At 38.5% G+C, this 15863-nt stretch overlaps 1 protein-coding gene across 1 annotated transcript; it reads right to left on the reverse strand.

Annotated features, from left to right (window-relative positions):
* Positions 1-12505: 12505 nt before the first annotated feature.
* C12H2orf15 (chromosome 12 C2orf15 homolog) lies at positions 12506-12781 on the reverse strand. The gene has a single exon (XM_026412556.2). The coding sequence runs from the start codon at positions 12779-12781 to the stop codon at positions 12506-12508; it is 276 nt and encodes a 91-aa protein (XP_026268341.2).
* Between the last annotated feature and the right edge of the window lie 3082 nt (positions 12782-15863).

Raw genomic sequence — 15863 nt, forward strand, 5'->3', positions numbered from 1 at the left:
CCCAAGCCCCGCCCACGAGCAGAGGCGGGGCCCCGGCCCGGCCCGCCCACGAGGGCCGGAGGAGGCGTGGCTACTTCCCGAGCGGGCCCGGTTTGCCTAGGAGGTCGCCGGGCGGGGTTCCTAAGGCTCCCTCGGGACGTGCCAACTAACGCAAAACCACATTTGAGACAGGGTCGCAGGCCACGTTTGAATAAAAGTATCAAAATTTTGTTAGCTCAGATGGCAGTTCGCTGTGTGAGAGCACAGAGATAACGGCCGTCCCGGGGCGAAGGTAGGAGAGGCAGGTGCGCCAGGTGGAAGGGGCATTTCGTAGGCTTGTTCAGGGGGAGACCCCAGAAACCCAAAGCACTCAGGTCACAGCCCGCAAGAGTACCAGCAAGTGCTCTTTACTGACTGCGTGGACTCTCAGTTCAATTGGCAGGTAACTCAAAAGGGAAAATTCAAATCATTTTTGAAAGAAAAATTGCATTTAAAGGAATAAACGTTGGCATTCGCAACACAGAGATGGTAATAAGTTGGACTGAGTGGATCAAAAAGCAGACACATTTTGTTGTACTCATTGTTGGCAAAAAAGTCCTTCCCTTCAGCCAGACGGGAAATTCTCTCTAAAACCAAGATTTCAGCTAGTTATTGCAGAGTGATAAAGCGCCTCAAACATCATGACTTATTATCTCTAAGAATTATGTGAGCAAGCTGGTTTCACCTGGGTTTACCCTGTGGCTCCATTCAGCAAGGGGTGGCTGAGCTGAGGGGGTCCAAGATGATCCTTATTCACACTCTGGCACTTGGTGCAGGCTACCTGCTGGAGCAGCTCAGTTCAGCACCTGGAGGCAGCACTTGAGAAAGCCAGTGGAGAGTTAAGGGATGGAATGATGGCCCCCTGTGAAGAGCAGGCTGTGCCCTGCTCCAAATTACTCCATGTTATGTAGAACAGCAGTGCCTAGCCCTTAGTCACTCCATTTTATAAAGCAACAGTTTTTGTCCTGAGCTACTCCAATTTGAGTGTCAGTGCCAAGGCAGAATGACTTGGTAACTTGTCTTGACAAATAGATAATCATCATATTTTGGACATACAGAACTTTTTGAAAAGAAAAACCCTCAGCTACACAGCACAATCATAAGGCACACACTGATAAGTTAATTAGTCATGCTAATAAAAATGACCACCTGTGGGGCTAGGATAATGGCTCAGTGGTAGAGTGCTTGCCTAGCATGTGTGAGGCACAGGGTTCGATTATCAGCACTGCATATACATAATAAGTAAAATAAAGGTCCATTAACAACTGAAAAATATTTTTTTCAAAAAGAGTCTATTAAAAAAATGACCACCTGTGAACTTATTAAATTAGAAGCACATGTATGCATGGACAATCAAATGCATATCTGAAAAACCCGGCTCATGAGTTTATTGTAGTCACCAGATATAACCCCCTCACCTAAGGCCCATAAAAGGAGGAGTACCCTCCTGGACATGGCAGCACTCTGATCCTGTCACTAATCATGAGTCTTGCCCACAATGCCACATCAATGGACTTTGGACTCTGTCCCCAGGGTTCAGCTCAGTGTTTCTCCTGCCCATGACAAGACGAGGCCCACGTCAAATGACCCTGTTAAGTGCCTACCTTCTGGACTCTCAACTTATGAGAACTGGTTCCTTAAACACTGATCTCACCACCTGCAATGACTCTTTGCCTTTGCACCTGCTCTCTACCTTTTTTCTCACTGCAGCCTCTGGAAACCTGTGGCCACTTTAACCCTTCGTGAGCATTTCTGTGATGTATGTACATCACTGTGTGAAGTATGATGTGACTTGAATACTACAGATATTATTAAGATTGGGATGGAATAAAAGAACTTGTGACTGCTCCACTCATGACACCAAGTGAACTGAGAGTATTTTCAGTGAATTAATCCCAATGAAAGTGATATAGTTTGTGAATTTACAGTTATTCAATAAATTTGACATTGTGGAAAGACACAAACATGTCTAGCCTATGTTAATGGCATAGCCCACTCATGACGACCCCATTTCTTGGTGAGAGGACCCCAAAGAATTTATGACCATCTCTTTCAATCTTCCACAAAAACCAGTCCCTACTTCAGTTAGAAGGGTATCCACCAAGACTTATCTCTTGGAGTAAGCAGCATTCTGTGTTCACAGTTGGCAATGCTGATACCATAAATGATAGGGCTGAGTCTTATATTATGCAAGTAGAAATGGATTCTTTTCAGAGTTTCAGTAGGAATTTTCCTAGTTATTGATAGTAGGTCCATAATGTTGTCACTCTCTATATTGTTTCCTTCCAAATTTGATTTCTCTAAAGTAGTTTATTTTTCCTCTTCTTTCCTTCTGAGGTAGTTATAGAGAATCCTATTCTTTTCTCCCTGCTCTAAGATTTCTGTTCCTTGGCTATTATTGCCCCCTTTCCTACTTCTTCAGCTTCTCCCCTGGAACTTTCCAGCGATACTCTAATATGCTTCACAAATCCTCCAGAGACCTCATTTCCCCTTCCAACTTTCAATGTGTTTACTCCCTTTCAGAGCAAAGCTTCTTGGAAGAGTCACTATATATACAATATCTACTTCCTTACTTCATATTCAACCAACTCCAAAATGGCTTCTGCCCCATTTATTCCACCACAAGTGCTTTTGCTAAGACCACTGTGACATTCGTGTTGCTGGATCCAATGGACTTTTTGGTCTTCACCTAACCTTTCTGTTCACTGGTTCCACCTAGAAAGACTCCTATAGACAACCTTTATATTATTAACTTGGCTTTCCTTTGGCCTCATTACCAACTTCTCAGTACCCTCTGACAGTTGCCCTTGCTCTGATCAGCCCCTAAATGTTGGAGTTCCTCACATCTTCACCTTCCCACAAATGTGCTCCTTAAACAATCACATTCATTCCCATGACTTTAAATACCAACTTTATACCACTGTCATCATCCATTGGACAATCATGTAACTGCAGAAATTATAAATGTCATATCCTTGGAGAAGTCTTCCTAGTTCCCAGAATTGAAATCAACTTTATGTGTTATTCCTCCTGTTACATCTCTCTGAATGTTTTACGTTTTCTTCATAGCATATCTTATATAATTTCTTTATATGTTTTGGCTTTCCTGGTAGACAGACAGAAAGCACTGTGAAGGCAGTAGCTATTTTATCCACTGCCATATCTCCAGCACCAAGCATAGTGCCAGCCTTGGTGAACAAGGAATTCTTTTTTTCTTTTCCAAAGAATTATGTTTTGTAAGTGACAAAAGCATTGTTTTACTCATTTATGTATCATTTGACAATTTTGGTTCTTTAGGCTCAATATTCCCTTCAAATACATTTAGCATTTGTCTGTTATTTTAAAAAATGAATATTGAGGAGATTATGCAGTGGGCATTACAGACAGTTCTTAAATACTATAGTACAGGAACATGTTCCAACTGTGTGTGTGTGTGTATGTGTGTGTGTGTGTTACTGGGGATGGAACCCTTTGCACTTACTGGGCAAACACTCTACCACTGAGCTAAACAAAATATACTAGGAGTGTAGCTCAGTGGTACAGCATGTGCTTAGTATGTGTGAGGCTCTGGAATCAAGTCCCAGCACCAAAAAACAAACAAACAAACAACATGCATAATATAATTATAGGTCACTCTCTGTATGGATATAAAATGGTTTTAATTTCATCTAACATTACTTGGAACAACACTGCTGTTTCAAACTGCCATGTATTTCAATAACTGATATGTAAAACAAATTTTGAACACTAGGTTGTTTTTCTTATACAAAATATTGGAATATAACTTGTTAGCATCTGCAAGATATGCTGTGATATTTGGAAAGAACTATTTTCTAACTTTGAAATGAATTCCACATGAGGGAAAGTTGTTTTTTTTTTTTAGATACATTTTAATGGAAATTTGCATTTTTTAAAAACAATTTTTAAATTTTCTGTTACATTCTAAGAGCATATTTGTTCAGTGGAATACTCAAGAGTTAATGATAGACCATTGCTTCTAAACTTACACTAACCACATCACAGGAGCTTTATGAATCACATGTTCATTTCAATAAAAGTGATTAAAGATATACTTTTTTAATTGAAAGAATAATTAAGGAAAAGTGAGAAATATGTATTGAAAAATATCTTTTATCATAGAAGATGAATGGGAAAACTAACTGTAAGTTTTATAATTGAAGGGTTAAAACATATTGAAAAAAATGAAAATCCTTTTTTCTCATATAAAACCTGTCCCACATTAACTGACATATTCCAAATACATAGAATAAATGCTTATATTATTTTCAGAATTGCAATATTTTGTTTGTTTTATGGCACTGTGAAAGTGATTTCTTTTATTCTATTCAAAATAAAGAAAATTTAAAGCAAATACTAGATCTCATAAAACTCAATGAGCTTGGTATTGTTTCTCAAGTGTTTTTCCATGATATATAGAAAAAAACTAAGATGTTCAAATTTTAAATAAGTATTATAATTATATATCAATTACTATATTAAGATGTGATTATATCTTTGAGTACTTGTCTTGGTATGGTTCATGATACTTATCACTTTTAGAAAGACTTCTTTCTGCCATATGTTTACTATAATTAACTATCCATCCTCCCAAAGGAATAACAATGCCAGGAATAAGAGTAAAGGCAAGAGCTAAGAATATATACAGAATTATGGAAATGGTGAATCAAGGGGAAAAGAAAACATAAATAATGGAATTCAGTAAAATTCCAGCATTCTGTGAAAGATATGAAATTTAAGATCCTGGAAAGAAGTGATTATGGATGTGATGTTAGGATTATATCTATGGGAATTAAAAAGTGATGCCCCAAACTAAGTCTGATAAATAACAAGATTTCTGTGGCAGAATCAAAAGTCATTAATATATTATATCACATCAATACTCCTATTAAATGATTGGATTATGAGAATGTCTCATAGGATACCTCTTTTTTTTTTTTTATTGGTCGTTCATAACATTACATAGTTCTTAATACATCATATTACACGGTTTGATTCAAGTGGATTATGAACTCCCGCTTTTACCCCGTATACAAATTGCTGTATCACATCAGTTACCATTCCATTGATTGACATATTGCCTTTCTAGTGTCTGATGTATTCTGCTGTCTGTCCTATTGTCTACTATCCCCCCTCCCCTCCCCTCCCCTCCCCTCCCCTCCCCTTTTCTCTCTCTACCCCTTCTACTGTAAATCATGTCTTCCATTTGTATTCTCTTGACTTACCCCTCCTTACCTCTTATATGACATTTTGTATAACCCTGAGGATCGCCTTCCATTTCCATGCAATTTCCCTTCTCACTCCCTTTCCCTCCCACCTCTCATCCCTGTTTACTGTAAATATTCTTCTCAAGCTCTTCGTCCCTACCCTGTCCTTGTTTACACCCCTTATATCAAAGGAGTCATTTGGTATTTGTTTTTTAAAGATTGACTAGCTTCACTTAGCATAATCTGCTCTAATGCCATCCATTTCCCTCCAAATTCTATAATTTTGTCATTTTTTAATGCAGAGTAATACTCCATAGTGTATAAATGCCACATTTTTTTTATCCATTCATCTATTGAAGGGCATCTAGGCTGGTTCCACAGTCTTGCTATCGTGAATTGAGCTGCTATGAACATCGATGTAGCAGTGTCCCTGTAGCATGCTCTTGTTAGGGCTTTAGGGAATAGACTGAGAAGGGGAATAGCTGGGTCAAATTGTGGTTCCATTCCCAGCTTTCCGAGAAATCTCCATACTGCTTTCCAAATTGGCTGCACCAATTTGCAGTCCCACCAGCAATGAACAAGAGTGCCCTTTTCCCCGCATCCTCTCCAGCACTTATTGTTGTTTGACTTCCTAATGGCTGCAAGTCTTACTGGAGTGAGATGGTATCTTAGGGTAGTTTTGATTTGCATTTCTCTGACTGCTAGCGATGGTGAGCATTTTTTCATGTACTTGTTGATTGATTGTATGTCCTCCTCTGAGAAGTGTCTGTTCAGGTCCTTGGCCCATTTATTGATTGGGTTATTTGTTATCTTATTGTCTAATTTTTTGAGTTCTTTGTATATTCTGGTTATTAGGGCTCTATCTGAAGTGTGTGGAGTAAAGATTTGTTCCCAGGATGTAGGCTCCCTATTTATCTCTCTTATTGTTTCTTTTGCTGAGAAAAAACTTTTTTGTTTGAGTAAGTCCCATTTGTTGATTCTATTTGTTAACTCTAGCACTATGGGTGTCCTATTGAGGAATTTGGAGCCCGATCCCACAGCGTGTAGATCATAACCAACTTTTTCTTCTATCAGATGCCGTGTCTCTGATTTAATATCAAGCTCCTTGATCCATTTTGAGTTAACTTTTGTGCACGGCGAGAGATAGGGATTCAGATTCATTTTGGTGCAAATGGATTTCCAGTTTTCCCAGCACCATTTGTTGAAGATGCTATCCTTCCTCCATTGCATGCTTTTAGCCCCTTTATCAAAAATAAGATAGTTGTAGTTTTGTGGATTGGTTACTGTGTCCTCTATTCTGTACCATTGGTCCACCCGCCTGTTTTGGTACCAGTACCATGCTGTTTTTGTTACTATTGCTCTGTAGTATAGTTTGAAGTCTGGTATCGCTATACCACCTGATTCACACTTCCTGCTTAGTATTGTTTTTGCTATTCTGGGTCTTTTATTATTCCATATGAATTTCATGATTCTTTTATCTATTTCTACAAGATATGCTGTTGGGATTTTGATTGGCATTGCATTGAACTTATAGAGAACTTTTGGTAATATCGCCATTTTGATGATGTTAGTTCTGCCTATCCATGAGCAGGGTATGTTTTTCCATCTTCTAAGGTCTTCTTCTATGTCTTTCTTTAGGGTTCTGTAATTTTCATTGTATAAATCTTTCACCTCTTTTGTTAGGTTGATTCCCAAGTATTTTATTTTTTTGGGGGATATTGTGAATGGAGTAGTTGTCCTCATTTCCGTTTCAGAGGATTTGTCGCTGATATACAGGAATGCCTTTGATTTATGCGTGTTGATCTTATATCCTGCCACTTTGCTGAATTCATTTATTAGCTCTAATAGCTTCTTTGTAGACCCTTTTGGGTCTGCTAGGTATAGAATCATATCATCTGCAAATAGTGATAATTTAAGTTCTTCTTTTCCTATTTTTATGCCTTTAATTTCTTTTGACTGTCTAATTGCTCTGGCCAGTGTTTCGAGGACTATGTTGAACAGAAGTGGTGAGAGAGGGCATCACTGTCTTGTACCAGATCTTAGAGGGAATGCCTTCAATTTTTCTCCATTCAGAATGATGCTGGCCTGTGGCTTATCATAGATTGCTTTTACAATGTTGAGGTATGATCCTGTTATCCCTAATTTTTCTAGCGTTTTGAACATAAAGGGATGCTGTACTTTGTCGAATGCTTTTTCTGCATCTATTGAGATGATCATATGGTTCTTATTTTTAAGTCTATTGATGTGGTGAATAACATTTATTGATTTCCGTATATTGAACCAGCCTTGCATCCCAGGGATGAATCCTACTTGATCATGATGTATAATTTTTTTGATATGTATTTGAATCCGATTCGCCAGAATTTTATTGAGGATTTTTGCGTCAAGGTTCATTAGAGATATTGGTCTGTAGTTTTCCTTCTTTGATGTGTCTTTGTCTGGTTTCGGAATCAGGGTGATGTTGGCCTCGTAGAATGAATTTGGAAGTTCTCCCTCTTTTTCTATTTCCTGAAATAGCTTGAAAAGTATTGGTGTTAGTTCCTCTTTAAAGGTTTTGTAAAACTCTGCTGTATACCCATCCGGTCCTGGGCTTTTCTTAGTTGGTAGTCTTTTGATGGTTTCTTCTATTTCCTCTATTGTTATTGGTCTGTTTAGGTTGTCTATATCCTCCTGGCTCAATCTGGGCAGATCATAAGACTCAAGGAATTTATCTATGCCTTCACTATCTTCTATTTTATTGGAGTATAAGGATTCAAAGTAATTTCTGATTATCTTCTGTATTTCTGAAGTGTCTGTTGTGATATTGCCTTTTTCATCCCGTATGCTAGTAATTTGGGTTCTCTCTCTTCTTCTCTTCGTTAGCATGGCTAAGGGTCTGTCAATTTTATTTATTTTTTCAAAGAACCAGCTTTTAGTTTTGTCAATTTTTTCAATTGTTTCTTTTGTTTCAATTTCATTAATTTCAGCTCTGATTTTAATTATTTCTTGCCTTCTACTTCTTTTGCTGTTGTTTTGCTCTTCTTTTTCTAGGATTTTGAGATGAAGTATGAGATCATTTATTTGTTGGTTTTTTCTTTTTTTGAGGAATGAACTCCAAGCAATGAATTTTCCTCTTAGAACTGCTTTCAATGTGTCCCATAGATTCCGATATGTTGTGTCTGTGTTTTCATTTAACTCTAGGAATTTTTTAATTTCCTCCTTGATGTCTTCTAAAACCCATTGATCACTCAGCAACCTATTGTTCATTCTCCAGGTGATGCTTGCTTTTTCCTTTCTTCTTTTATCATTGATTTTCAGTTTCATTCCATTATGATCAGATAAGATGCATGGTATTATCTCTACCCCTTTGTATTGTCTAAGAGTTGCCCTGTGACATAGTATATGGTCTATTTTTGAGAAGGTTCCATGTGCTGCTGAGAAAAAAGTGTAGCTACTTGATGTTGGGTGGTATAGTCTATATATGTCAATTAAGTCTAGGTTGTTAATTGTGTTATTGAGTTCTATAGTTTCCTTATTTAACTTTTGTTTGGAAGATCTGTCCAGTGGTGAGAGAGGTGTGTTGAAGTCTCCCATGATTATTGTATGTTGGTCTATTAGACTCTTGAACTTGAGAAGAGTTTGCTTGATGAATACAGCTGCACCATTATTTGGGGCATATATATTTATGATTGTTATGTCTTGTTGGTGTATGGTTCCCTTGAGCAGTATGAAGTGTCCTTCTATATCCCTTTTGATTAGCTTTGGCTTGAAATCTATTTTATTAGATATGAGTATGGACACTCCTGCTTGTTTCCGCGGTCCATATGAGTGATATGATTTTTCCCAACCTTTCACCTTCAGTCTATGTATATCTTTTCCTATCAAATGCGTCTCCTGTAGACAGCATATTGTTGGGTCTTGTTTTTTGATCCATTCTACTAGCCTGTGTCTCTTAATTGGTGAGTTTAAGCCATTAACATTTAGGGTTATTATTGAGATATGGTTTGTTCTTCTATCCATATTTGTTTATTGATGTTACTAAACCTGATTTGTTATCCTTTACTGTCCTACCTCCCATTGTTGGTTTTCAATGTTGTTTTCCATTTCCTCTTCCTGTAATGTTTTGCCAAGGATTTTTTGAAGAGATGGTTTTCTAGCTGCGAATTCTTTTAACTTTTGTTTATTGTGGAAGGTTTTAATTTCATCTTCTAACCTGAAGCTTAATTTCGCCGGATACACGATTCTTGGTTGGAGCCCATTGTCTTTCAGTGTTTGAAATATGTTATTCCAGGATCTTCTAGCTTTCAGAGTCTGTGTTGAGAGATCAGCTGTTATCCTGATTGGTTTACCCCTAAATGTAATCTGCTTTCTTTCTCTTGCAGCTTTTAAAATTCTCTCCTTATTCTGTATGTTGGACATCTTCATTATAATGTGTCTAGGTGTGGATCTCTTATGATTTTGCACATTCGGCGTCCTGTAGGCTTCTAGGATTTGGGATTCTGTCTCAATCTTCAATTCTGGGAAGTTTTCTCGTATTATTTCACTGAATAGACTGTTTATTCCTTTGGAATGGAGCTCTGTGCCTTCCTGTATCCCAATGACTCTTAAATTTGGTCTTTTGATATTGTCCCATAATTCTTGGATGTTCTGCTCATGGTTTCTTAGCAGACTTGCTGAGCTGTCTATGTTCTTTTCCAGTTGAAATACTTTGTCTTCATTGTCTGATGTTCTCTCTTCTAAGTGATCTACTCTGCTGGTAGTATTCTCAATTGAGTTTTTAAGTTGGTTTATTGTTTCCTGCATTTCTAGAATTTCAATTTGTTTGTTTTTTATTACCTCTATCTCCCTGTGAAATTGATCTTTTACTTCCTGGATTTGTTTGTCAATGTGATCTTTCATTGTCTGATTTTGCTGTCTCATGTCTTCCTTGAGACTCCAGATCATCTGAAGCATATATATCCTGAACTCTTTATCTGATATTCCATCTGTTGCAGCTATTACCTCTTCTAAAGTTGAGTTGACCTGCATTGCTTGTGGTCCTTTCTTTCCTTGTCTTTTCATACTGCTCGCGTTTCTTTCTGCTTGGTGCAACTGTTGTGTTTTGAAATTTACCCCCTATTTATTTATGTTGCTCTTGTATACTTGAAAAGTCTCCCTTGCAGGTGCGGGCGGCGGCTGTGCCCCTACTCCTATTGGGGTGACGTGTCTACCACGCTGGCGGCTCTCTGGGCCTGTTCCGGGAGTGGAAGGCGGCTCTGCTCTGTCCCTATTCCAATTGGGGTGTCGTGACTACAATGCTGGCAGGACGCTGGGCCTGTTCCGGGCGTGGGCGGTGGGCTTGGCTGGCGGGATTCCACCTAATGGCAGTCCCTAACCTCCCTGCTTGCTAATTAATGGCTTCTCTGAGGCGCCACGCCTTCTGTAGCTGCGGGGCAGGCCGCGCGAATCAGTTGGCCTGGATCTCCGGGGTCCTGCTGCTGGCTGTTTTGATGTTGCAAGCTGTTGGAGAGTGGTGGTGTATTCTTCAGCTTTCCCGGATGGTGGCCGCTGACTGCCTGGATGGAGTGTCCGCTGTTTTGATGTTGCACTCTGAAGGAGAGTGGTGGTGTATCCTGCTGCAGGCTGCTGGGATCCCTGGCACTCTATCACTTTGATTTTTTCTGCTTGCCCCTCCCCCAGTGCTGGCTAGCCAGGTTTCCTTTTGGCTGCTACTGGGAGGAGGGGTTGGAGGTCAGGTGTCTCTGGTTTCCCCCTAGCCTGTATGGAGGCTCAGCTTGATACTCCCTCTCCCGGCAAGCCTAGGAGAGATTTTATGCGAATTCCCGCTGTCTGGGGGGTGAGCTGAATGACACCGACCTGTTTTGATGTCGCACTCTGAAGGAGAGTGGCGGTGTATCCTTCAGCTTTCCCGGATGGTGGCCGCTGACTGCCTCGGCGGAGTGTCTGCTGTGGGGGATGGGACTGTACCGCTTCCTTCCCCTTCTGAGAACCCGTGCTCGGCCCAAGGGTCCGTGTGGGCTTGGCTGGTGGGATTCCACCTAATGGCCTTCCCTAACCTCCCTGCTTGCCAATTAATGGCTTCACTGAGGCGCCACGCCTTCTGTAGCCGCAGGGCAGGCCACGCGAATCAGTTGGCCTGGGTCTCCGGGGCCCTGCTGCAGGCTGCTGGGATCCCTGGCACTCTATCACTTTGATTTTTTCTGCTTGCCCCTCCCCCAGCGCTGGCTAGCCAGGTTTCCTTTTGGCTGCTACTGGGAGGAGGGGTTGGAGGTCAGGTGTCTCTGGTTTCCCCCTAGCCTGTATGGAGGCTCAGCTTGATACTCCCTCTCCTGGCAAGCCTAGGAGAGATTTTATGCGAATTCCCGCTGTCTGGGGGGTGAGCTGAATGACACCGACCTGTTTTGATGACGCACTCTGAAGGAGAGTGGCGGTGTATCCTTCAGCTTTCCCGGATGGTGGCCGCTGACTGCCTCGGCGGAGTGTCCGCTGTGGGGGATGAGGGAAAGTTTTAAAAGAAAAACTTTTAAATGTGAAATGCTTCTGAAGCTATGTAATTTATTGGTTGGTTGTAGAGTTTATCTGCAGGAATCTTTTACAAAACAGAAATGAAAAATTATAGGAAGGCAAAGTATCCTAAGGAAAAATCCCAAATTGAAGATGCAACATACAAAAATGGTACAGCATAAATAGCATAAAATACTGGTGTGAAATTGCTTGAACACTCTGCCCCTCCCACCACCACTTGTTAAAGAAATTCATAAAAAGTATAGCAAAAAGTTTTGCATTTCAAATACTGTTACTAAATATTCTATTTTTTAACAAAGATAGAATATAATCTCAGAGAAATCTGCCTTGAATTTTGGAAGGCTATTTTTTTTCCCTTAAAGCAACTGTAAATTGCTTTATATAATATCTACAAATACATTTAGCATTTTCTGTTACAAAATATTTTTATTCCCTGAAATCATGCCTTTTCCTCTTTTTAAAATATGAATATTGAGAAGATTATGCAGTTGGGTATTACAGAGTTATTAAATATTACAGTATAGGAACAAGTTCAAATGTGTGTGTATGTGTGTATATTAGTTACTGAGGGTGGAACCCAGGACCTTGCACAGTTTTTGCACCATCAAAAAATATAGTTTAAGATGACTCATAAATAATAAAATATAACAACCTTCCTTCATTTTGTTAGATTTACCCAATAAGGTTCAGTTCTCATTCAACACCTCCACTTATCAAAGGCAGTTTTTGGATTGTTTTGGTAATATGTGTATGATACTTCATTCCACATCTGTCATTTCTAGTCCATCACTTTCTTTAACATATACCACTGAACCCAAGGCTTTCTTTGAAAGAGATCCTGGGCCAATTCCTTCAATTCTTGAAAAGTTTTCTTGGTTTGTGTCTTCTAACATTATTTTCTTGGTGTTTTGAAATAATCGAGTCATTGGTTTCAACCTGCTTTTCTCAGTCCCTTGCATTAAGTAACTGTCCACTTTTGAATCCATTCGCATGGCAGATACCTGCGTAGCAGATTTACTAAATGAAAATCCCATTGGGACAGTTGAACAAATATCAAGGTTGTTTGAAGACACCTTTTTAAGTAGTTTCTTCAATCTGATTACTGAAAAAAAAAAAGATGTAGGTAACAAGTGAATACAATAGGAATTTTGACAACTTCATAGCAATGTTGGTTTGGATGAAATGTCATGGTAATGCTATAAATATAAAGTAAAATTGCCTTTTACCTTTCAGTATTTACATTTTCTTTGTGGAAGTGTTTGTAGGTCCATAAAGTCCCTTGAAAGTCTTTTTAAAAAGGAATTTGCCTGACGTTATGTTTATCACCTTTCAGTAAATAACAGAACTTCTCTTAGTCTTGTCTTGTTATGGGCCAGGCTATATGGACAATGACCAAATAGACTCAATTTTACCCTGAGATTCCACATCATATAAGAAATGCTTCTCCCATGGGAATACCCTGCCTCTGTACCTATCAACAGTTGCTTATTAATATAGTATAGCATGTCTGACAACACAAAATAGCAATTCTTATACAATGAAAGATTCTCTTTTTGTTTTCCATTTTTCTTGGACAATGTACCCTGTCAGAGATTGACTATTTATTTGTTTATTTATGGTGCTGGGGATTGAATCCAGGGCCTTGTGCATATGAGGCAAACATTCTACCAACTGAGCTATATCCCCAGCCCCCAGATGTTAGGCTTTTAGGTAATGATTGGATCATGAGGATTCTGACCTCATTAGTGGATTAATCCATTAATAGCTGAATAGACTACTGGGGTGTGGGACCTAGTTAGAAGAAGGTCATTTGGGACATGTCCTACCTTCTCCCTGGTCCCTTACTTCTTCTTTCTCTCTCTCTACTTATTGGCTACCATGTGCTGAGCAGCTTTCCTCCATCACAGCCTTCGACCATCTTGTTCTGCCTAATCTCAGACCCACAGCCATGAAGTTGGCCTACTGAAGACTGAATCCTTGGAAACCATGAGCCAAAATAAATATTTACTCCTCTAATTTGTTATTCTTAGGTATTTTGTTCACAGTGACAAAAAAACTTAGTAATGCAATGACTAATAAAGATATGGTACTTGTTAAGAATGCCTAATCTATTAAAAGAGATGAGCTTACAACCTGGGAGAGGTTCCCAAAGGAAGGGAGACTAAGTCAGAGTAGGGCCTTGAAAGATGGGCAGGAATTTGCTAGGTAGAGTTGACTAGTATGGCAGAGAGGACAGGTTTCCCGTCACAGTAAAGGAAGTACAGTGCTTATTGGAAAACAGCGTTCTACCAAAGATGCAGACTCCATGGCTATTAGTGAAAGCCCATGCCCATTTATTTAGAATGTATTATTTCTTCAGTATTTATCTACTGTATTATCTGTTGATAGTTTACAATTCCATATCTATCAAGCCCTAATCATTTTCTATTTTAATTTTCTGAGGAATCTCTTACATCCCTGTCAATCTTTATTTGTGATTGAGTATCAGTGTTTATAACAAAACAGAATCCTGGGCCTGCTATTGTATGGTAAATAAAACAGTTACATGTTACTAATATAACAATCAGATAAGTAGTACAGATTTGGTTTTCTGGGAATCAAATGCAATTTAGCTACATTTTAAAAAGATCTCTGATGGAGTTCTAAAATGTAGATATACTTGTTTCTTCTTCTTTTTTTTTTTTTTTTTTGTGTGTGTGTGCTGCTGGGGATTGAACCCAGGGCCTGTGCATGTGAGGCAAGCACTCTGCCAACTGAGCTATATCCCCAGCCCAGTATACTTGTTTCTTATATTTGGAACTTGAACAGGAATTTTTCTTCCTCATCAAAAAAAAAAAAAAAAACCTAACACTACTTTCAAGTTAATAAAATTAAGTTTATACTATTATTTGGTTTCTTCTATTTAATTAAAAAGGAAACACTCATGTCAAAAATGAATAACTTGAGGCTGGGAGTGTAGCTCAGTGGTAGAGCATTTCCCTAGCATGTATGAGGCCCTGGGTTTAATTCTCAACACAACAAAAAGAAAAAGAGAAAAAAGTATAATTTGAATCTAATCATAAAGAAAAAATCAGATTGAGGCACAAACAAAATTGAAAGACATTCTACAAAACAAAATAGTATTAAAAAGTGTCAATGTCATGAAAAGCAAAGAGAGGCTGAGAAGTTGTTTAGATTAAAGAAAGTCAAAGGTACATGATCTCAAATGTAATGAGTGATTTTTGAATGTGTTGGAGAGTGTAGTATAAAGACCACTACTTGGATAATTGTACAATTTGTATATAGATGTTTTATTAGATAATAATACTGTATCTATGTTAAATGCCACACAAATTATAATTGTATTGTGATTATATAAACGAATATCCTGGGCTGGGGATGTGGCTCAAGCGGTAGCGCCCTCATCTGGCATGCGTGCGGCCCGGGTTCGATCCTCAGCACCACATACAAACAACGATGTTGTGTCTGCCGAAAACTGAAAAATAAATATTAAAAATTCTCTCTCTCTCTCTCTCTCCCTCTATCACTCTCTCTTAAAAAAAAAGAAATAAAATTATTCACTATACTAAACAATAGACTTCTTTAAAAAAAAAAGAAATTAAAAAAAATTAAAAAATAAACGAATATCCTTATTCTTAGGAAATACATGCCGAAACAATTAAAGTTGAAGGATCATATCTGCAACTTGCTCTCAAATTGTTTAGCAATAGGTAAGTACAGAGAGAAAGTAAAATATGTAAAATGTTAAACACACACTATTGAATCTAGGAGGTGAAGGATAAAAAACTGTGAAGCTTATTATTTTTGTTACAGTTCTATAGATTTAAAACATTTTCAAACTATAAAATTGGAATAAAGCTTATAAAACACTAATAAAACCCTATAAAATAACATATTGCATTTGAAATAAATCTAAAATAATGGTAATTTATTTAATTATCAATTTGCACATTAAACTTCATTCTAATAGAGGAATTAAGGAAGAACCAAATATCAGGGCAGATTTGTCCATGAAAGTCTCACTTTAACTTCCTCCAGAGTCCTGAGGACATGAAGGAATAACAAGTGTGTTGGGGGCTTCTTTGGCCCAGCATTCAGGTTGCTATTCAAGAGGAA

This window comes from Urocitellus parryii, chromosome 12 (genome assembly GCF_045843805.1).
Source record: "Urocitellus parryii isolate mUroPar1 chromosome 12, mUroPar1.hap1, whole genome shotgun sequence".
In the NCBI taxonomy this organism is placed as follows: Eukaryota; Metazoa; Chordata; class Mammalia; order Rodentia; family Sciuridae; genus Urocitellus; species Urocitellus parryii.